General features: G+C 46.9%; 1 protein-coding gene across 3 annotated transcripts in view; it reads left to right on the forward strand.

Annotated features, from left to right (window-relative positions):
- Positions 1-10,517: 10,517 nt before the first annotated feature.
- PDGFA (platelet derived growth factor subunit A) overlaps positions 10,518-23,256 on the forward strand; it is a 36,518-nt gene continuing 23,779 nt past the window's right edge. For all 3 annotated transcript variants that reach the window (XR_012634578.1, XM_074918846.1, XM_074918847.1), the window contains exons 1-4: positions 10,518-11,063; positions 12,256-12,352; positions 19,678-19,782; positions 21,921-22,108. Coding sequence is in view for 2 of the 3 variants with exons in the window: in XM_074918846.1 (XP_074774947.1) it covers positions 11,001-11,063; positions 12,256-12,352; positions 19,678-19,782; positions 21,921-22,108 (453 nt within the window). In the remaining variant the exon portion in view is untranslated. The remainder of the gene's footprint in view (positions 11,064-12,255; positions 12,353-19,677; positions 19,783-21,920; positions 22,109-23,256) is intronic.

The following is a 23,256-nucleotide window of genomic DNA, read 5'->3' on the forward strand; positions in this document are numbered from 1 at the left end:
ACTTGTTTCTTATTCTACTGATACTTTGGCAAAGCCTTCCTCACCTCCGAGGAGTCTTTCATTAGCTACAGGTGGGATCAAAGTCAAACCTCTGGGACTGCAGAGTTACAGTCTTCATGAGACTTAGTAACAAGGTTATTTTTAAAATGGCTTGAAAGGTAATTTGGGAGAGCAGGAAATGTCTTTCCTGCAGAAGCCAGCCAGGTGGGCAGCACTGCAATTAGAACTTCCCTTGCCACAGACCATATCTGAGTACTGCTAGAGCCACTGTGACCATGTCACCCTTGTGCAGCAGGTGACATTTCACTGTGGTTTCAGGTGACAACCACACACCTCTTCAGGCCTCCCAGCCAAAGTAGGAGGTGTCTTATGGGAGAAAGTTTTTCCGGCATGACCATATGTACACTAGAAATTGGACTGAGACCACGAAGATCACTGTGGATCAGAGCTGCATTTTGAAGCAGTGATGTAGAAATTAAAGACTCCATCGCTGATTCCCAGTCTCTTGAGCCATCTGGCTCCCTATCACTATTTTATCTTTCTGAAGTGCTGCGAATGCTGGGGCCCTGTACTGGTGTAATGGCGTTTCAAATTAAAATCAACAGCCAATTCGGATTACGCAAACATGAAGCAAAGAAACACAAGACACAACACAGAAAGTCCCTCCCAGCGAAAGGTTTCTGATGACATTTATGGGAGTAGGTGGCTCAAGGCCTTCAGGGGAAATTCCAGATGGATGGGAAAGTAGCAGTGATACAGCAAACCCCTACAGAGGGTGGGACCAGGGGCACATGGTGAACCACCAGAGAAGATGTGGTTATGAGATCAGACGGACAGCCTGGGGAAAGTCAGCAGAGATGTGTGGAAACCCAGTGGGCAGCTAGCAATGTGATGCCGAGATGAGCATGAGATGGGAAGGGTGTGGTAAGGCAGACTCCAAAAGGCTAAATGCTTGCTTAACGCCAGGAAAAGAAGCAGGTCCGTCCTAATGACATCAAGATAACACTCCATGCTCTGGGTTAGTCATGGTCTTAAGTGCTGGGCTGAATCTGGGCTGTGTTTGACCCTGCCCTTGCATCCCTCAGAAAGCCAAGGTTGAGTAAGACCACACATCACACCGCACACCTCCGGAGGGAAGTGATTAAGCCATGAATAAGAGATCCACCAGCTGTTGCGCTTTGTGTATGTGCATACGCCATGGAAGTACTGCAAAAAACTAAACCTTAGGCCAAGAGAGCCCGGGACCAAAGGTGAGACCTCCATGAAGGACTATGACAACAACTACAAGACTAAAAGCATGAGCAATGGAAACAGACACCATGTTAGTGCTGGATGTTTGAATTTGGCATCTTAATTGTAAACAAAGTAGGATAGAAAAATAGTTTTCAAATCCTTGTAATAAGTAATGCCCTCAAATCCCATTTCAATGGGAGTTGACCGTGCACACCTCTTTGATGCCCTTGGGAATTTCTACCTAACTTCAGTATCAGCCCTACAAAGACAGGTGGGGTTTTTTGGTAGAAGTCTATGATAGCTTCAGGTTTGGTCCTTCCTTGTTTCTGAATGGTTTTCATGCCTGGCCACAGAATATTTTTAAAGTCACTGATAATTACAGTGGAAGACTAATCCCCAAAGACTTTTACCACCGACTTCTCTAAAAGTAGGATTTTACACTGGGTGTTGCTAAGGGCGCAGATTTTTCCCCAGTGGCTTTGGACTTGGACACAGATCCATCGGTTAAGCTTGTTTGCATTCAGAGTAGAAGTGGAGCAGGCACTCAAACAGCATCAGTCCCTGATCTGCCCTTTTTCATTTCCACAGCAGCCACTAAGAGCATCCAGAGTTGAAATGGTGGCATCCCCAAGCAGCAGCCCTCACAGCACTACCCCTGGGCTCCAGACATGCACTGGCTGGAGAAGCATCCCATCGCTCCGGAGCTGTCAGAGTGTGTTGGACAGTTGGGGCTGGCTGGCTGCAGCTTTCATCTTCTCTGGCATCCACAGCAACTGAAATGAGACCGGAAAGCTATGGCAAAAGATGGAGAAAATAAAGAGATGGAGGCAATCTGGAAACCACAAACTGGGGAAAGGATGGGCAGAAACAAGGAAAAAATGCATTGAGAGGAAGAAAGAAAAAGTCATAGTGAAGGAGCCGCCGGTAATAAACCCTGTGATTCAAACAGAAGCAGTTTAACATTTGTATGCATTGTGGCTGGGCTGTTGCCCATGGTATTTAACTTCACAAACCAACTCAGCCATTATGCACTGAACGATCGTTAATGCAGCAGATGCAGCCAGACATACGCAGGAGTGTGTTAATATAAGGCCTGATGTAGAAAACACCTGCTAGTTTGGCAGGGTGTCTCAGGAAAGATACATGTGGCTCATGTGATTGTGCAGTATTTACAAAGGTATCTGTTGCTTTCTCATCACACCATGTGTAATTCCCATTTGCCTTAAGAGGAGCTTCATACAGTGACGGTATGACAGAAACACCGGACTGAAGTTAGATGGAGCTGGTCCCATCTACACTAGCAGAAAAGCTGACGTCTTAAATGTTCTTCTTTTTCTATTTTTTTTTTCCCATCTGAAATATCTAGGACATGGAGAGGAATTCTCTCTCTACAGTACCTAGGCTCCAAGGCTGCCTTGTTTACAATGGCTTAAGCTTTTATAAGCCTGAAGGAATTGCACTGATGCCATGAAGTTCCATGGGGAAGAGGCACTTTTGGAAGATTATAACAATGTGGCTGCCTTTTCCTAATCCCTGATGCCACACCACTGAAACAGATGTGTGTCGTTACTGAAGTCTTAGACGGGCCGACACACTCTCCTGGCATAAGATGCTCTTACAAGCTGAAGACCGGGCTGGTACTGGGCAATCTGGCAGCAGTATGGGGCCAGGCTGCTTCCAGGAGCATCCCAGGGATGGAGGACTCTGACTCACATGCAAACAGCTGCAGTGGTTTAAGCTGTTACCCCACAGCTGTCTGCCCGGGCTCTCTGCGGGAGGCTGCCTGCGAGCAGAGGCGACCGAACGGGACGGATGCCTGGGCCTCAGCTGTCCCAGCGCGGGGCCTGGCGGGATGCATGGGGAGGGCAGATAGAGAACTGGAGCGGCTGCAGCGTGGGCACCGACGCCTCCACCACAAGCTGGGGAGGCACCTCTGGCACCAGGGCAAAGCGTGATGGAGGGAACACCACAGACTGTCCCAGGAAAACTAGGTAGAGCTCATTTGCTAGGACCCTCAGCAAACAGGTTTCTTCTCTGCTTCCCCATTGCTCCATGGGATTTCTTTCCCAGGGTTTGCCTGCTCTTGCCTCTCTCCTTGCCCAGCTCATGTCCCTGATGGAGCTCTGGTGTCTTCTCCTTCCCACCCCTCTGCAAGGTGCGTGCACAGGTAGCCACACCATGGGAGCAGGTGGTGGGCAGCAGAGCTACAGCCAGCCCTAGCAGTTAGCCGAGACACAAAGCAGGGATGCAGAGAAAGCTGTTCTTTTATACCCTGTCTCTTGGCTTTCTTCTTGGCATTTTAAGCCTTTTCTGCTCACCTTTCTCTTTTCAGATTTTCTTCTAGACCAAAATAACTGCAGCAGCACAACCCACTTGCATTTAGTTCTCAGTCTTGCAGTCGCCACTTTATTTTGCCTTTTCCCAGTTTCATGAAAGAACGCAGTCGCATGAATAACAGGATTATTTATCATCCTCTCCCTCCCCTTCCAGGATGACTTGCTGTTTATGGAAAGCACTCGAGTGCAGGAGAGATCGTGCTACAGTTAAACAGACAATGCTTAAAGGGCCATTGCCTGTGCTCCGGTTTAACATTGTATTTCTCACCAATTTCCAAGAAAGAAGGAGTTCTCTATCCAGACTGATGGGTACAGCATCACAAATCACTGCTGAAAGGTAAACAAGTGCTACATTCAATAGGATGGAAAAGATAGTTCTGCACTTCACTTTTTGCAAGAACCAAGAAATTAATTTCTGGTGTAAATGGGGGTATGTGTCCCCTTTGTAGCCCAACAGCAGATCCCAGGCAAGACCATGGTCCTAGTGAACACGCCATGGTGGCTAGCAGGTGACAGGCTGAGCTAAGATATCTACATGTGACACAGCCAAACGATGTGACCACTGTGTGCTTCTAGGAGGTCCATTGGACCTGGAATGTAGCAGGGAAATGCTAAAACTTGTCCTGCCATGGTGTGTGGCTGAGAAAAAAAGAACTTTGGAAGTGGTTACTCCCAGCTTCTCATCTGCAACTTGGCCGCAGTCACATGGCAGGTTCATTACATAGCTTCACTATGTCCTCTCTGCATTTCTGATTACTGATGTGCCTTGCGGTTATAGAGGGGTTTTATCAGCTTTTAGTAAAAAATTGTGTAAGTACAAAGTATTGAGAATAAGCAGCTGGAAAGCACTGGGAATTTCTGCTGAGGAACAGAAGACACAATGTGGGTTGTGGGCTCTGGTCTGGCCACCACCACCAGTGGGTCTGTGCGTAACAGCGTGCCTCGAAGGATGGAAGCGCTCGGAGAGGATTAGCTTTGGGGGATTTCGTTAGTGTGGCTCACTGGAGAGACCCTGACTGCACTGGGGGTTGCATGCGTGGTCCTTTGAACTATGTGTAACCACTGAGCCATGTGAAAACCAGGCTGCTGTACTTCTAGATGCAAGAAAATGAAAAAAAAAATGTACAGAACCCTACACTGGACTTTCTGTAAAAAAATAATAATAAAAAAAGGCAAACCAATCCTTCTGTTTGCTCTTCTCCTTCCCCTATATTAACTGGGTTTCTGTGACAAAAAAGGTCAGAAATTCAATTAGGAAACTCAACAGCCATTACAAACATCTGCAGTTCAAAATAAGTTAGCAATTCCACTACAGCAGCCTTCGTATCTCCTTTGTCCTTTGGGTACTGCTGGATCCTGCAGTCTCTGGTGTGTGCAGAGCTGAAAATGTGTGTATCATTCTCGTGAGTTTTTATTATAAGGGAGGGAATCTCACAGGACAAATGTGTAATGTTGTAAGAGCAACAAGGTTGCATGGATACAAGAACACAAACGGGCGGCTTGCACTTTGAGAATACAAATTCTTCAGAAGAACAACTATCTCACTGTGTTTGGATGGAGCTTAATAAAATGGACTGCTCCAAGCTAGGCCTCTACAGGCTTCCAAGCTACAAACAATGAAGAACAATATCACAATTTTATGGTACTTAGCATGGCTGAGTTACATCCTGGATGGTCTCAACAGAATCACTGCGACTGGCTTTGATTTGAGTCAGAGGAGAAGAGCTTTACACCCACATTGCTGAGGAGACATGAGTGCAGCACGCACAGGACCCCAGAGCGTATTGCTTTCATTTACAACACGTATCAGTATACCTTAAGCTAGGCTGGTACTTCTACAGTTATTCAGCTGGATGAACTAAGTATCACTGACAAAAGACAGTCCATTTTTAATAGCTTTATCCACCAGGCAGAGGATATCCTGCACTCACAGCGGCTCTGTTGTCCCATAAGGGTGGAGAGCAGGGAGCAACATCATATACCCACTAAAATAGCGGCCTGTGCTGGTATGCAAGTGTCCTCGTTTAATGCCTAAACATGGTATCTTGCTAACCAGGCTGGCAGGGCTGCCAGTTCGTACTCCAGCCCTGAAGGTGAACTGCGTGTCACTCAGCAGTGGCTCCTGCAGTAGGGAAGGTCAAACAGCCCCTCACTTTGGGCTGTGCTGCTGAACCTCCTGGTAAGAAGGAGCTGGGCAGGGGGGGAGAGAAGAGCACGTTAACAAGAGCATTACTAACTGTCTTTGCTATTAAACCAAACCATTTCTCCAGCGAGAGTTGGGTCTAACCCCCACTGAAGTCAAAGGGGCAGTTTTGGGGGGAGGATCAGCTCGAGTGGGATCCCGCCCCATTCACAGGAGGGTAAAGCATCTCCAAAAATATTGTGGCTTTAAGTGTCAACCCGTGTAGGTGGTGTGGGCCATGGCTACCCTCTGTGTTCAGGGGCAGGGACATCATAAAACTTTTCCGAGCCCCTTTTGATCACTCCACTTAGCTGAAACCTTGTAGCAGATTTGCATCTTCTGACCATTTAAGAAAATTATCAACCATACAAACATCTGGAAAGCTGCACCAATAAAAGTTTCAAAGAAAACAAAGCTCAGCCAGAAGGATGGAGCCAGTGCAAGGATCCAAAAGAAAGAGCTGGAAGAGGAGGCAGTAATGTTTGTAGGTGTACCAGCTGGGAGAATAACTGTCTTGCTTGTTCTCCTTGCAGCTTTTTTTGTTGCTCTTTATGGGCCAAACTTCAGGAATGGGAATGGATTGCCTGCCATCAGCACCTTCTGCATTTGCAATCCATTGCCTGTGCTTCACCCACACCTGCAGCAGCTTTGTGCCTGTTTCTGTAGGCAGGCTGCAACCGAGCTGCAGAGCGGGAAGATGGCCTTCCCCAACCATGGCCACGTGCCCTCTGAAGTGACAGGCCACAGAAATGTTCAAAACCAGAGGGAAACCGCCCAAAGTGGGTGAACTCCCTGTCTAGCTTTCTGGATATTTTATGTTCTGAACTTTCATCCTCCATATTGTATTGTGTGGCGCTGACACTGAACAGTGCGGGTCTGGATTGCTGAGAGTATTTCTGTGGTCCCCCTCCGGAACCAGGACACTCTCGGCTCTTGGTCCTTTTTCAGCTGTGGTGGCAGGATGTATCCCGCAGAGCACACTGAACCACTCTGGCCATCCCCATACAGACACTACAATAAAAGCAGGCCACTCTTGCAAAGAGAAACCCTTACCCACCCTCATTCTGTTTTGCTAATATTCACATGATTGTCAATGAGGCAAAATCCCCACTAAAATCAAGTCTGGAAAAGACTCAGACAGGTTTCCCAAGACTCCCTCAGCAGCAATGTGGTTGCAATGAAATGATTCCTCCTGCAATTTCAAGGCTTGTCAGGAGGGCCAAGCAAGCGTCAACATTTCAGCCTCTGAAATAGCTGCCACGGGCTGCAGGTCCCATTTGAAGCCAGCCCAGTGCCCCCTGTGGCTTCAGCCCCTCCCGAGCACCTCAGCACCTGCCTCGCTGCCCGTCCTGACCACGCTTCTCCCAGCCACCTTCCCGCGGCCAGGCCGCTCTCCTGCATCGCAGCCCTGGCATGCTTCGATGAAATGTGTTGGTCCCGCTACACGGCTGGACCTGTGCTTCTACCAGCTGAGCCAGCAGAGATTTAAATGAGCTTCGTAGCTGGTGCTGGAAGCCCGATTTGGGGCACCCTGGCTTCATGCGTCACTGCCTGCAGAAAGCACTGGTGCCGCGAGTAGTTTCATTTTGTGTCAAGGAGCTTCTGCATCCCTTCCCCCATGCCAAGTGCTGTGCAAACCCTGGGAATCCTCCCTCTCAACACTCTGTCATAGTATAATTCTATTATAATTCCTGGCATTTGAGGGACTTCTAACAGTACATGCTTTAAATTAGACAAGCGGTATCTTGCTTGCTGCTCTCAGACAAATAGAAAAGTGGCAAAACCTAATTTTCTGGTGCTCTGTTCTTTGTACTGATTTTCTTTTAAACCTATAAATACCACTCTGTCGCTCTTTCCACATGTGTGGCTTGTAGGTGTTACATAAAAGATGATACCTGATGTTTGGTGCACGCATGTTTAATAGACTTGTGGACTGTTGGAAGGTGCCATGCTGAAGTAAAGATGCACTTGAGTGATGTTTTTCACACAGATGTACCTCTGCACGCTTGTAAGGACTTACATGGCACACATGGCATTTTTAGATCAAACAATAGATGAGGAGAAAATGTGTTTTGTAAGCAGACAACCCAAGTATAAATTTGTTTGCAGAATCTGTGTGAATTTTATTTACCTTCCCTGGTCTTTGGTCTCTTCTGGGATCTTACATATTTTTCATTATTATCAAATATTTGCAATGATCCATATAAACAGTCTAATGTTAAAAGCTACTCCAAATGTAACTTGACCCGGGGAAAGATGCTTATCTGAGCTCCACAATGACAGATTTAAAAAAGATGCCAATGCAGTATGTTTCTCATAAAATGAGGGAAATGTAAGAAAAATCAGAATTGCATAGTTTTTTTTTTTTTACCAACAGATAAAGTAGGAGTTATCTCTATGTTGGCTTTCGTAGTGGAATACCACTTGAAAGAGCTACAAATGCCCAGCAGTTCTGATCCCAGACACATTAGCCAGTAAAGAAAGGAAGGAGCGAAGTAAGTGCTCAGCTGTCAGAATGTATTTCACTGTTTGGTAGTTATTTTTTTTTATTACTATGACAACACAGACCGTAAGAATTGTTTCTTAACCCCATCAAATGATAAGTGCAGATGAGACTTTTTTTTTTTTTTTAAACTCAAGTCATCACTTTTTACTTCTGCGATGTCAACCTCCGTGGAAGAAAGTGATGGCAACTCCCAGAATGACTTGCCCTGCTCTGCCTCCTGCTTGCCCTGCTGCTTGCCAGCACAGCCTGTGTGGATGGGTCTGCTGCAGTGTGGCACTCAGATCATATTTTTTTATATCAGGAGGCATTTGAGAACGGCTCCACACTGGCTCAGCATTTTCTGTCTTTACAAAAAAAAAAAAAAAAAAAAAAGGATTCTCCTTTTTAAAGTGCTTCCAAATCTTTTACATCTCTTTTCCTTTTCTCTCTTTTCAACCCCCACTTTTTTTTTTTTTTTTTTTTCTTTTTCCCCTTGTGGTCCTGGAGACCACCCTGTAAGTCTACATGACATCATGAGAGAGAATTAAACGTACTTGAAAGGCCACTTCTGTTTTGGTGGGAACTTCTATGCAATTGCAAAGTGCCCATTAAAGCACAGGTTGTTTCCTAGAAGCATGTCCAAGCCAGTAGCGTGCAAACCCCTTCAGGGCTTCTAGAAAGCATTCGCTTTTGAAATGCTGAAGGAAATTCAGAGATGAAAGGATAAGTCTCCCTGGCTGTGCATTTACAGTCTATTGTCTTCCATGAAGGATAGTATCACTCCTCAGTTGTGTTATTGCAGTTAATCCACTTAAATGCTATTGGATTTTCAGATGAGCTGAATTCTTTGCATCTGCTATTAAGATGCTTTGTTTAGATGAGAAAGGGCTGTTATTTAAATCACAATGAGTTCAGGGAGATGTCAGGGTGCAGCAGGCACCTTGTGCCAATCCACGCCGGGAGAAGGGGGCATTTTCTCGCCGGGGCGCCGGGGCGGAGGATGCGAAGGCAGAGCGAGCTGAGCTGCCCCCGCCCGGCTCCGGCACCGATGCTCCGCGGGCTGCCGGCGGGGGACGGGGGGTCGCGGCCGGTGCGGCGGAGCCCCGGGGCGCCGCGTCTCCGCGGCCGCGGTGGGGAGCCCCGCGCCCGCTCATGCCGCAGCCAGGTGCCGCAGGGCGGAGGGCGCCCACTGCCCCCCGCCTGCACCGCCACCCTTCCCCCAGCTGCTTTTTCTTTCTTTTCGGGGGGCGGGGGGGTGTGTGTTGCTTTTGTATCTCTTAAGGGAGGGGGTTCTCCTTTGCAATGACGGCTGCGCTGCAACAGCAGCGAAGAACCTACGTTAAAAAAAATCCCCACAACACAACCCACCGCCGCTCTGCCCCTCCCCTTCTGCAAAAGACAAGCTTCCCCCCCTCCCGCCCCCCCCCCCCAAAATAAATAACAACAGCGATTTAAAAAAAAAAACAACCCAGGCCTCCGTGGTCATGGCGATCTGTTCCGCCTTACATAAAAGCCAGGGGCACAAGGTGGATCCCGGGAGGTTACACGGCGGCTGTTGCGCAGCAGCTCCCAGCCCTCCCCCGCCCCAGTGCCGCAGAGGGCCGGGGTGGCGGCCCCGCTGCCCCGCTCCCGCCCCGGCCCCCCTGCCCTCCTCCGGCTCCTTTTTTTTTTTTTTTTTTTTCCCCCTTCTTCCTTACATGTGGGCAGAGCCCCTCTCGCCCTGCGAGCAGGGGCTGCAGCTGGCGGCACCCCCACTACTTGTTGTTTGTGGGTTTGGTGCCGGGAGTACCGGGAGGAGGGACGGGGGAGGCGCATGGCAGGGAGGGGAGCGGTATATGCTGCTCCTCGCCCAGCCACGCTCCAGACAGGCCACCGCTTCGGAGCGAGCCCGGGAGTCCTCCCTCCGCCAGGAGTTGCAGTTCGTCTCCGATCCCCTTGGGATTTAAACCTTCTTGCATATATATATATATATATTTTTTTTTTTTTTTTCCCCTTCCTCCTCCTCCTTCTGCTGCTCTCTTTTTTTTTCTCCCGTGCAAAGTGGAGAAGGAACTGCACCAAGGCAGCCCGCGAGATCTTGCAATATTGCTCCGATTTATCACTGCTATTATTCCTAATTAATTATTATTTTTAACCTCACCGCAGCCGGGGAGGGTAAGCGGGACTATTCTCAGCAAGAGAAACATTTCGATCCCTATCAATAAAGAATTTTTTTTTTTTTTTTTTTTTTTTTTTTTTTTGCGAAAGGGGGAGAGGGTGGAGGGCAAGCACAGCGGGGTGGGGGAGAAGCCGGCAAATAGCGAAATCCCTGAGTCCCGGCGCGGAGCGGGAGGCCGCGGCGGCGGGGGGAGGCGGGCCCCAGCGCCGCCCGCCGTGAGGGGGGCCAGCCGCCCCAGACAGGTGATGGGCGTTTCGGCTGCGCTCCGGATCGACTCCTTGGGTTTCACTTTGGTCTGATCTAAGCAAATATGCAGAAGTACCGGCTGGTCTAGTCCTAAGAGCCAAGAGGAGCGAGCGAGAGCAGCAGAAAGGAGAGCAGCCACGCTCCCGTAGCGAGGGGAACATACAAACAGCGGCAGCGCCGTAATTAAACCACCGCCGCCCCGAGGCAGCCCCGACCCACCCTGGATGCAGAGGACCCCCGAGCCACCCCGCTGCCTTTCCCCTGAGGGATGGTACTGAATTTCTGCGCGGCAGGAGCCGGCCTGCAGCTCCTCTCCATCAGCGTTGCCTTCCCTCCGTGTCTAAAGTGCACTAGCCCGCGATGAGGACCTGGGCTTGCGTTTTGCTGATAGGTTGTGGCTACCTGTCCTTCACCTTCTCCGAGGTAGGTGCGAGCGGCTTCCAGCCTCCTGGGTGCCCGGGGGACGCCGCAGCCGGCGGTCGGGGCGAGCGGGCTGCCCACCTGGGCTCCGCGGGCATCTCCGCGGGCATCTCCGCGCCCCGGCCGCGCTCGCCCTGCCCCAGCCCCTGCGCGGCCGAGGCAGAAAGCAAGTTGCCATTTCATGCGTGCCAGAGGCGAAGGGGAATGACCGTGCGTTCCGCCCCGGGGCTGCTGGCTGCCCTTCAAAATTACATATATATATATATATATATATAATGTATATTATGTATATATATACTCAGGCCCCGCGGGTGCAAACGGGCTGCGGCTGTGCGCAGGCAGAGCGGTGCGCGGAGCCGCCTGGCAGCGGCCGCCCCCGCGGCGCACGGCGCTGCACACCGCCGGCCGCGGGCCCCGTTAGTGCCGCGGGCAGAAGTTGGTTGAATATTCTCCCCCTTCCCCCCCGCAAACCCCAGCACCCCTCGGCGGTTTTTTTGACGATCCCCGGCGCGGAGCGGGCGAGGGTGGGGAGCCAGCCCCCCCGCACACGGCTGCTGGGGGACGGAGCGGGGCGCGGAGCCGCCTCTTGGGGTGGCTACAGGTGGCCCCGGCCGGGGCGAGCGCGGTGCTCGGCGCTGCACGGCCACTCCAACTTTTCCCGGGACCGGGTCTGCTTGGCACCGGGGTCCGCGACGTGGGCGCTGGTAGGATGCTGGTGGCCCCGTGGGACGCGGCTCTCCTCCTCCTCCCCCCGGGGCCGGGGGGAGCCCGCGCCCGCTCGGGCGAACTTCAGCGGCGGGCTGCCGGCGGGGGGTCCGGCCGTCGAGCGGGGCGGGGGGCGCGGCTCGGCCGGGCACAGGCTCCGTCAGGCCGGAGCCGGGCGGCGCTGCCCGCCCCGGCGAGCCGTGGCGCAGTTCAGCGGGCGGCGCGCAGCCCCCGCGGGCGCGCAGGCAGCGCGGGCGGCGGGAGCGCTCCAGCGCCCGGTGGAGCTGGGGCGGGGGGGGGGGGGGGGTGAGGGGTGAGCGCGCGTGTGTGCGTATTTTTCTCCCGCTTCGTCCAAACACGTCCAGCAAACACCCTGCCCCCTCCGTAAACCCCCAACCCCGCCGCGCTGAACCCCCGGCGCTGCTGCAGGGGCGCAGGGGAGGCGCTGCGCGGGGCTGCGCGGTGACCCGCGGTGTGTGTGTCTTTGAAGGAGGCCGAGATCCCGCAGGAGCTGATCGAGCGGCTGGCGCACAGCGAGATCCACAGCATCCGCGACTTGCAGCGCCTCCTGGAGATTGACTCCGTAGGTAAATTAGTCCCGTCCTCCTTCCTTCCGCGCCGTCGGCCGCCGCCGCCCCGGGGGGAGGCTCCGCGGGCGGCCGCCGCTGCGCAGCGCCGCGCACGCCGCTCCGGGCCGGGCCGGGCCGGGCTGCCTCGCCTCGGCGGCGGGAGGCGTGCGGGGACCCCGCCTCGAGACCCGGGGCAGCGTGGCTTCAGAGGGAGGCGGCGGCCAAGGGGCCGATCGGGAATGAAAACTTCGGGGGGTTCAGGGCGGAGAGGGACCTGGTGACCCTCTGTGTTTTGAGAGCTCTCCGTCTCTCAGCGGAGAAGAATTTCCGTAAGGTTTGTTGTTGGTCTTGCATTGCTCTGTTATCTTTAAACTACTGTCCTAGAGGTATTTAAAATATTTGAAACAATATTTATGAATGAAGTAATGTCTCTTCAAGCGCCGGGCCTTATTAAAAGGAAAATAAACCGTCCGCGCTGATTTTAAACAGGAATCTGCATACGAAGCTTACCCTTAAAAATACACTTTTTTCCCAAAAGAAAATAGTGCAGGGTTATTTTCCGCATCATTAGGCATGCAAATGGGTGTAGTGAGAACGTGCAGTTCAGACAGATCGTTGCAGCAGTAAATCAGATCTAGAAGCACTATCACTAGGTTTCTTATCGTTTGGTTTCACGCGATGCACTTTGTTCCTGGCGATTTCTTCCCTTAGCCGAGAGAGAATAAACCCGGCACCTTTGATGTGCCCAAGGGAAACCTGCATCTTTCTCAAGAGCAAACACGGAGAAAAATGAATGAGTTCTTGCTTGCGTTGGTACTGGGCCATCTCCTTTAAACCATATGCTGTGTATTTTTGTAAAGTCTGTGCCAGGTTCAATCACCTTCATTCAGTGTTGCAGGATCCTTCTAGGCTTTAACTCACTGCTCTTTGAATAGTGCTGTATTAATGAGCAGGAATGCACTAGGAACGTGTTTTATGGACATAGCTTTCAATTTTCCTGTGATTAGGGAGCAAACGGTTTCCCATTGCACTGAAAATGGGAGTATTTCTCTCTTGCACAATACTTTACCGTAGAGGCTAATTACTGATTACCAGATTTGTTGGCATCGGTGTAATATTTTTGGAGAGCAGTGCTTCATCATTATTGCTTATCACTGCAATTAAAGCAGCTTTCACAACAGGGAAGGGGTATGCAATACATATTTCCCCACTGAAGACTGTTTTGGACCAGACAAGTGCACTACTGCTAAAATCTTTTTCCCAGTGAACCCAGTGGAAGGCTTGGCTGCGGTAGCAGTAGGGCTGGATCTGAGCACTGGCATTTTAGAATACTGCACGCTTCTTCTGCGTTTGAGTCAGTATTCTGTAGCTACCAGAATACATTATTTTCTTCAAATACCCCAGTGTTAACAAGCGCATGCTTCATTTTTAAATACCACTTACAAGGAGAGCAAAAGTTCACATGGCTCCATTGCAAGAGAATCAGGCAGACAAGGGGAGCAACGGCAGGAGCTGAATAAATTAGTAGATGTAGCAGAGAAATTTATTTCAGAAAATAATTATTTACTTCATGGCAAATGCTAACCAGAGGATGTGTGACCAAAAATTGGTCAGCCACAAGTTTACCATTTCATTTTGCTGTTCTCGTGCAATTTGTCAGTTTAGAAAACATTAGAGAAGCAAGACACATAAATGTTTTACTATTTCAACATGAAACAGTAATGCCTTAAGACATGAACTCAATATTAAAAAATAAACCCAAAATATTCAGCCTTTCACCCTGTTCTTGCTTATGTGACTGCTCCCAGCTTTATGCTGAGCTACACAGACAGGGTTGGATCTTCACAGAGAGCAACCAGGCTTTACTACCCACATCTATGTTTTCTGTGCACGGTCCCGCAGTCTTTACTGGGATGAGTAATTCTTATTAAGGGTTTATTGGAGTGACTAACTGAACATTGAAATCACCATGTTTTCTTCAATAAACAGGATTGGGCCTGTTTACTATGTTTAGTATTAGCTTGGATTAGCGAATCAAATGTTGTCACTGGTAAGATGGTATTTCTGAAATATATTTCCTTAGGGCCATAACTGTATTTAAGGAAGGGCTAGTTCAGTGGGGGCTTGTACAGTAGATATATTTCTATTTCATAGTATACATTGACTTAAAGTGAGGCTCGGAATAAAAACACTCCAGTGATTATTTTCTTCCTTGTTTTAGTGCACGATATTGCCAGTCCTTCTGCATGTGAGTAGCCCTGTTTAAACTCAGTGGGTGGACTTGAGAATTAAGAATGATCTTGTAGGGGAAGAGTTTGCAGGATCAGGCATGCATGCAGAAAATATCTGATGTTCCTGAGTAACAAGACGGAATCTGTGAAAAATGAAGGAAGAACGGTCATTTTTCTCTCTTGCAATGCAGAGCATATATTTTTAATTGGGAAAGTAAGTTTTGTGAGTCGGAGTGGGCAGGTTTTTCTTCTATTCTGACAGATTTGGTCTCTATATTGTAGCGCAGAGATGACTGATAACCCCCTTCATAAAATTAGAAACCACACCCCCAGACCATCTGGCATATTACTTAAAGAAAAACACTACCCAACATGGAGCTTATCATTGTATTCAAAAAAGAAAATCCAGGCCAATTTGTCAGAGCCCAGTGCTGAGTGTCCGATTCAAAGAGAAATCCCTGTAAAGGTAACATGAAAATTCTCTGTTTATATCAGAAAACAGGGTCTTACATTAATTTGCTGTGAGGGGGATCCATAGTCAGCGATGGAGTTTTGCTGGCATGACGGAGAGCAGAGTCTGACCCTATTTAAAACAGAAAGCATGCACGATCCCAGGAAGTAGGCAGCTGTAGCGTGCAGAGTACAGTTTTACTACTAACAGACTAAATCACCGAAACGGGGGCATTTCCTATATTCCGCCTGTGAAGTTCTCTTTGGTTTAGCAGCGTGGTTTTTCTCCTCGCGCTTCACCTCACCCATCTGTCCTGTGGGAGGTAGAGTTCATTTCATCACCTATTACGTTTGCCTCCCGCTGGGAACAGATTTTCCCCCAGTCATCTCCCTGCGTGGGGAAATGCAGGGCTGAGTGTGCTTCGTTGCATGGTTTAAGGGCATCAACCACAGGGTCACCTTAGGCCATGTGAATTTAACGGCCTGTGATTAAGAACCAGCAGAGCAGCTTTTGTTAAGTGGAGAAATGTTCTAAATTAACAGTATACTTTCATGGAAAAGTGTTAGATTGCTGCAGAGCTCAATCTATTGGAAAATCTTCTGTTGACTTTGTGGCTTTTGGTGTGGTGCTTAAATTAAGGATGTTACGATGCAACGTGTTAGCTTTCCTTGCACCTCTTAAAAATTATGAGGTGGGCAACTGCCATGTGTGTCCTGTGTTTTTCCTGAGACAGAGAGAGGGAATACTCCTCCTCCTTTACAGCTGGTTGATCACATCTAGGTAAAGGGAAAAAAACCTAAACAAAACAGGATCTTGCAGGCTGCTACTTATATTTCCTTTAATAGATCAAAGTTGAAAACTTAATGACATCTATCTCTGCAGTTGGATGTCAGAAGGGCATATTTTGCATCAGCCAGAGAGAAGATCAAACAAACAGATTGATGTTGCCTTGGGCTTTCTGGCTCTAGGACCGATTTGTAAGACAGACCATTTCAGTTTATTGTACCTCACGTTGAATTCCTGAAAAAAGGAGATAAGGAGAATTTCCTACACTGCTGCTGTTGGTATGAGAATACGAGACCTATACTTTTTGGATGCACATCAAAGTGACATCTAGAAGGGTTTGTGTTGAGACTGCATATATTGGGGATTGTACCTCACATAAAATTGTTTGGGAAGGAGATGGCAATGTGAAAGTATAAAGTGGTAAATATAAACCAACAGTAGTCTTAGGATGCTTTCCACATGCTTATTTAGTGAGAAGAGTAATCACATATTGGCAGAATGTTACAGGAACTCTGTGATTTATACTCCATGACCCAGTGGAAAAATGCCAATCTGACAAAAAGAACAATTTTAGCTACACTAATGGATTGACCAAGGCTAATTGCAGGAGTTTTTATACCCATCATTGATATGTTGTCAGTACATAAAAGATTACAGAGAAATTTCTTGATCAGCTGCCACGAAAACATTTTTTTATTATTAAAACGTTAAAAGAGAGCTGCATTAATTTGGCTCATTGCAGCATCCTCCATCTTCACTTAGTGACAAGCAATGTTCAATTGCTAAACTAAGAACCAGGTTTCTAAGCTTTTTGCTCTAAGCCTCATTTTGTGAGGCTCTAAGCACCCGTAAACTCCTATTTCCTTTGCTAAGAGCTTATCCTTATCCTGCAACTTTATGCTCCTACATCAGTACATCGGGGGGAGGAAAACTGATGCAAATTAGGTATCAGGCATCTTTAAATTCAAACTGGAGAGTGCTGTTTGTAATTACTGTAGCGTCATTGTTTTATTGAAGTCTTCTGGCCACACATCCAGAGTCAACTGTGGGTTTCAAAGCTGACTTTCTGATTTTTCAGTCCTGCTCAAGCAAGACTCCTGTTGACTTAAAGATTGCTTGAAGTGCAGTGATTTTCTCATTGACTTCACTGGGAAATGGAATTCCTTCCAAATGCCTGTGGGGATCGGGGACACACAAAGTGCCTTTAGCATTATAGTGTGTCCTGTCTCCAGCCATGTGCTCCATAATTCTGATTGTTTAAAAAAAAATATCGATGCCGTGTCAATAGAAATAATACAATTTGTGTCGCTTAATGCATTGAGGTTTGACTGGAACTTGTTTTGCAGTCTGCTGTGCTAGCTTTGTAGATCTCTTTTTTTTTTTTTTAACCCCCACAACGAGACATGAACTTATGAAATGATATACATGCCTAAGATATGTAGTGAGACAGTGAGATACAGTATGAGCCAGAGGCCTTCTTCACCTTAGAAATCATCTTATAAGCAACACATGCTCCTCGACATGTCATTTTGCTTTATAAACATGATGATAGAATATGGCTAATTGCAGCTGAGTTGAGCAGTTATATATAAGCACATGGTTTAACATATTGGTTAGCTGATCATACTATTCCTTTAGTCTTACCAGTTTCTTTAAACAAGACAGCAAGAAATCAGTCATGTTAGAAGGGAGCTATGCCAGCGTGTTGAATGTGGGATTAGGACCTGTGGCTCGGGCCTGCCGTACAGCTGGCGTCACCGACGGTTTCTCTTTGCAGCAAGATGTCTGTGCCCACCAAGCAGTTCGGATTAGAGGCATTAGTTTTGTGTTTAATCTTTTTGAAACACTGTTTGCATGTGGACAGAGATGCTTCTTGCTCTGAGCCTAGCTTGGATCTTACACCGAGCAGAATTCCTGCTGCTTTCTTTTGAGTATCACTTCATTGCCTCAAATTGAGGGAGAGGGTGTGACAACCTGAAGCTGCCAAAAAGGAGGTCAGTACTAAGGTGCTGGGTGGCTGAGTGCTAGGAAGCAGAAGAGGGCTGGAGGAATGTCAGAACAGATCCTCATTTTGCATAACACCATTTGGGGTCAGGTGGATGGCCCGGTGCCACTGGAAATGGGATGCAGGAGACCTGGCTTCACTCTCCAGCTCAGTCACAAACTTCCTGTGAGGTCTCAGGCAAGCCATTTTATTTAGCCCACTGATGAATTTTCTGGAGTACAAGGTATAATGAAAGGAGAAATAAAATCCATCAGTCGTTGCTGTGTGACATTACAGGACTGGGACTGCAAATGAGGCCCACTATCAGCTATTCAGTCAGGTTCCAAAATTTCCCATTGAAATCAGTGGGAAACAAGCACTCTACATAGGAAGTAGGAGACAACTTATTTGGGTAAATTGAGAATGTGGATTTCACACTGACTTGTTTCAGACAAGGATCTGTTCAGCTGCTAAGGAAAATAGACAGGACCAGTGGGTGATCCTGGTGCTACCTCTTGGACCTCCCATTTCATCATGTCTTAGCTATCTACAGTAGTACTTTCCAAGAAGTGAAGATAAACCTGAGGCACAGAGCTCTTTCTGAGTTGCTGAAGATACCGCTGTCTTCATGTCTTACCAGGCTCTGCAGGTGATTTCACAAGCTGTGTGCTCTTTAGGGCAGGATTTCTTGGAGGGAGGAGAAAAGGAGTTGGTTTGTTTATAGAGCAGACCCTTATGATGTGTATTACTAATAGCTTAGAATAAAACAAGTTCCAGAGTCACAGTCAACTACATACAGAACGGAACTGGAAGCAGGGAGTGTGACAGTGCAGAAGACAGGAGTGTAGGATGTTGGTAGCCTGCAGAGAGGGTAATTGAGTGCTGTGTAATAGCCATTTACATTTTTTAGTGCATATCACAGTTTTCTTTGGAGCTGGCAGTGAAACCTTGAAACTCTCCAGTGACGTTACAGGGGGCACTCCAAGCAGCAGAGTGCTAGGATTCTTAGTTTCGGTGTACTGGAATCTGTATGCAGTCCTCAGTTTGCTTACGTCTTCCTGATCCCCTGTTTGCAGATTGTGCTTGTCGTTTTCAGAACCCCACTGCATGGGACACGACCTGGACTGCTTCACTTAACAAAACCAAATAGTTGGAGCGGTTATTTTGTTGTTTTTTATGATAAATGAAATGCCAAGTTTTCCATCTTTGCTTTTTCTCATGGCCCTTTAACCCATGTGGTAGGCTTATTTAGGGAACAAGACAAGCCTGGATGCAGTCCCAGAGTTTGCAGTAGCTTCAGATGCCCCTCCAAAGGTTAGGATACTTCACAGGGGATTTGTTCTGCAACAGAGAGGCTAAAAGGAAACCCATGCTAGTTACTTTTTGCTTTTGATTTTGTCCTAGTACTGCCCAAGCAAGAGGAAATTTACAGAGGCAGCATTGTTTGCTGTTGGGTGTGCAATATATTTTCTACTGTATCCTCACACCAGAACTTCAAATAACTTGTAAGAAATGTGTCACGTGAAGTATGATTGTTCTTATTTCTACACCTTTCCAGTAAGAAAAGCTGTATTATGCCTTTCACATAAAAATGCATCTGTTTTACTTTAGATATGGTTCAGTGTCACAGAGTGTGCACTGTTTCTAGGAGCTTGCAGTAATATGAATGTTAGAATTAAATTGTACATGCTCCTACATGACATTTAACATCTATGTTCTTTCCTGCCTTATGCCCCTGCAGTTGCTCCTGACAGGAGTTACATTAGACTAATTGCAGCAGGATTTGGTCTTGTGCAGATGAACAGCACAGATTTTTATGTATGGAATAGCACTGCAGCAACGTTGATGCGAATAACATAGCTGAGGTTTAATATTTTGTTTCCTGTTCTAGGATATGATGATGTTTCAGAAACAAACTTGAGGTCTTACAGTGTTCATTCTGCTAAACATGTGCAAGAGAATCGTCCTGTGCCCATTCGCAGAAAAAGAAGCATTGGTAAGAAACAAGCTATTTGTACTTAGGGAGTAAAAACAGAGGGGGTGCTTTTGGTCAGCCAAGCAGGACATTTCACTGGAAAAATGTGCCATGCACAAAGGAAAAAGGCCATTGCTAGTTTCTGCCTTTCTTTTTGCACAAAACGAGCTGTTGCTGGAGAAGCTGTCTTCTGGAGGATGTCCATAGGAGACAGACAAGCACAAATTCTTTACATTCACTTTCTTGTTGCAGCATGTTAGAAAGCTAGACCTTGGTTGGAAAATGCTGTGATATTCAATGTATAATTCATAGTGTGGGGAACAGCTACAGCAGTGTGCTTTAAAAAACATCAACAGTTGGTAGAGTTTTCAGTACAGAAGCTCCGCAAAAGGAAACAGCTTGACTCTTTATTCACAAGAAAAAAACAGTTTATCCAAAAATTTAAAAGCCATTGACGAAAACGCTGGGGCACTGATTTCCATCATTGTGTAGGGCACCAGGTATGTTTACAGAGGATTTTGTTCTTACTAAACAATCATGATGGTGATCCAACAAAGCCCAAGTACAAATTTAAAGAGATGCTAATGAATTTTAGAATAGGATTATTATGCAGTGCTTGTTCATCTGATTAGATCTGAGTGTTTTACCATTCCAGTTGACTGCAGAAAACAACCATGATCTTATCTATTATAGGTAATTCAGAGTCAATATATTTGTACTTTAAGCCATGGTGGTACACAGTAGATAGCACAGCATGCTGTCAGCATGGGTTTGCAGTGTGAATTGGCAAGCCTGCTCGGCACATTGAATGCCTCTAGAGAACAGCGGTTCTGAAACAGTCTGCTACACTTGGCACCTTACTCTGTAAGGTGTTGAATGCCTCCCCATAAAAGTCAGTGGGAACTGGATATGCTCAATAACTTGTAGGAGTTGCCAGCTATCTTGCAGAATTGGATCCGTTAATTTTCTTGAGTTCATGGCACTGGGGATTAAGAAGAGGAATTTTCACTCTATTTAGCCAACTGAAATGCATCTCTTTCAAAACTAAGCCTAAATTTTCATGTTACAGGCACAGGTCAGGCCTGAACTTCTTGTACTTCAGAAGTAACTGAAGAAGTGCAGGCAGTATTCCAGTTCAATGACACATCTAACCCAAAGCCATCACTGATTCCACTGCAAGGCAAAAAACATCCAAGCTGCTTTCGGAGAACTTACATTAAACAAGTTGTCCCTGCAATTGCTATTATTTTCTGGACCGTTTTGAATTACCTCCTTGACTTCCTAGGCAGTCCCTATGTTGAGAGCAATACACGGTTTGGATTTTTCATGGCAGCAGCATGCAGCAGTACAGAGCTACTCTTTATGATCCTCATGTGGCTGCAACTGTTGTCTGCAAACTCACCTTACCTCAGCCCAGCGGGGCAGTGGTTTAACTGCAAGTTTTTCAGTCATGCTACTCCTGTGGTTTTGCCTCATTCAAGAAATAACAAATTAAATAAAACTCACCATATAGAAAGCATTGATAATTTCAGTCAGAAAAAATGGTAGTTGCCCTTTGGAATGGCAGATGGACCAGCCTCCCTGATGTGGGGATGTTAAGGTTTTGGAAGTGGAAACCCAAGACTTGAAAGTTTCAAGCTGGTGCAAGTTATTTCCCAGCTCAGCCACTTCGGATGTGATCTAAATATCCTCAGCGCAGCCTCTGTGGTGGTATTTGTCAGGTATTGCATGTTTGTGTGATAATATGTGTGTGCAGTGATGGCCCCAGTGCTGTAAAATAACAGCTGCTGTTACACAGTCACTATGAGGCTGTATTAGAGGCTCATCTAATCTGGAGAAGCCCCTGTCTGCTGTCACTTCTGAAGAGCCAGGATTGTCTTATCTAATAGTTTGTGCTCCAAGCTATGTTGGGAGCCAGGCTATTGTAAACCCTCATGTTAGTGCTAGGCTTTTGGAGTGAGTCAAGCTTCTCCCTAGGGTAGCACACACAGCTTTACTGGTAGGCAGTACTCGGCACAACTAGTCAGTAATGGGAACTGAGAACGCCATCTCAACCCACCAGCTAAGGGTGCCACTCATAAATCAATGGTGCAGAGTATCTGGGTGCTCTGAGCTGAGAGCAGCTGCTCACCTGAAGTGTGAATTTCTTGTGTTTACAGAGGAAGCCATCCCGGCTGTTTGCAAAACACGGACGGTTATATATGAGATACCTCGGAGTCAGATTGATCCCACCTCTGCCAACTTCCTGATATGGCCACCCTGCGTGGAGGTGAAACGTTGCACTGGCTGTTGCAACACCAGCAGTGTGAAATGCCAGCCATCGCGGATACATCACAGAAGTGTCAAGGTGAGCAAATCGTGGCTGCAGAGCCCTGAGAGGCTCCTCTTAAGTCTAAAAGCTCCAGGTATTCATTTTTGTCTGTTCTGTGTGACCTGGATCTTTATTATCTATCCTCATAGCCCCAGGATCAGATACAATGCTCCTCTCCATTTTGAGTGAGCAGATGGCCTTTTCAAGTTACCCGATCATTGGAAAAATCTTGGGTTTGGATTTGATTTTCATAGAATTCCCTTTAGGTTTTTGTTCTTTTGTAATGAAAATAAAGTTGATTGTGTCTTTCCCATGATCTCGCACAGTACACATCTGAAGTTAAGAAGATAAAATGACTCAAGGGGCATTGGACTTAAAAAAATAAATAAATCACAGTATGGAATGCTGTTTTCTTAATTAAATATTATGCAGTCTAAATTGGGCTTTTATATTTGACAACATAACACTTTTGATCTGAAAAAATGTGTTTCAAATTATCTTACCCCAGGGATAGAAGACTCAACGGCTTCATGCTGTATTTACTCATTAGACAAAATCCCTGTTGCAATTTTCCAGTAAATATTACGTGAAATATTTCTTATGTTCATTCGGCTTCACTGTGTTCTAATTTTTATCAGTATTTAAACAAGTACTGTTGATCTACATCTGTGTGTAGGAGATTAGACTTACACTTAGCATTTATATTGTTAAGACTCTGAGTTCTTGTTGCCCTGAGTATTTTAAGAGCAGAATTAAAAAAAAACCCAAACCACATTCTTGAACATAAAATTGCCCAGCGCAACACACTGATCACCGTATGTGCAGTGGATTTTGTATTGAGAAAGGTGTGCTGTATGTCCTAAACACAAAATAAGGCATCTTAGACATTCCAGTGTTTTTCATACACACAGGCATGCATCTGAGCAAGATGTCTTTTTCTTTTCTGTTTCTGAACATCTGAAAAATGTTTTCACACCCAAATAAGCTGGAGAAACATCTGAACAGATTCCCTCAGTCTTTCCAAAAATAATTATAATTTACACTTGCTTGATGCCCTTCCTTTGTGGGATATGCTTTGCAGAAACAATTAAAAATGAGGAAAGAATTGAGATCAATAATTATTTGAGGGCTGAGAGGGAACTGGGGAAGTTGAAGCGCTACAGTTGCAAGCCATTAAGAATAAG

The sequence above is a fragment of the Athene noctua genome, chromosome 15 (genome assembly GCF_965140245.1).
Source record: "Athene noctua chromosome 15, bAthNoc1.hap1.1, whole genome shotgun sequence".
Taxonomy (NCBI): Eukaryota; Metazoa; Chordata; class Aves; order Strigiformes; family Strigidae; genus Athene; species Athene noctua.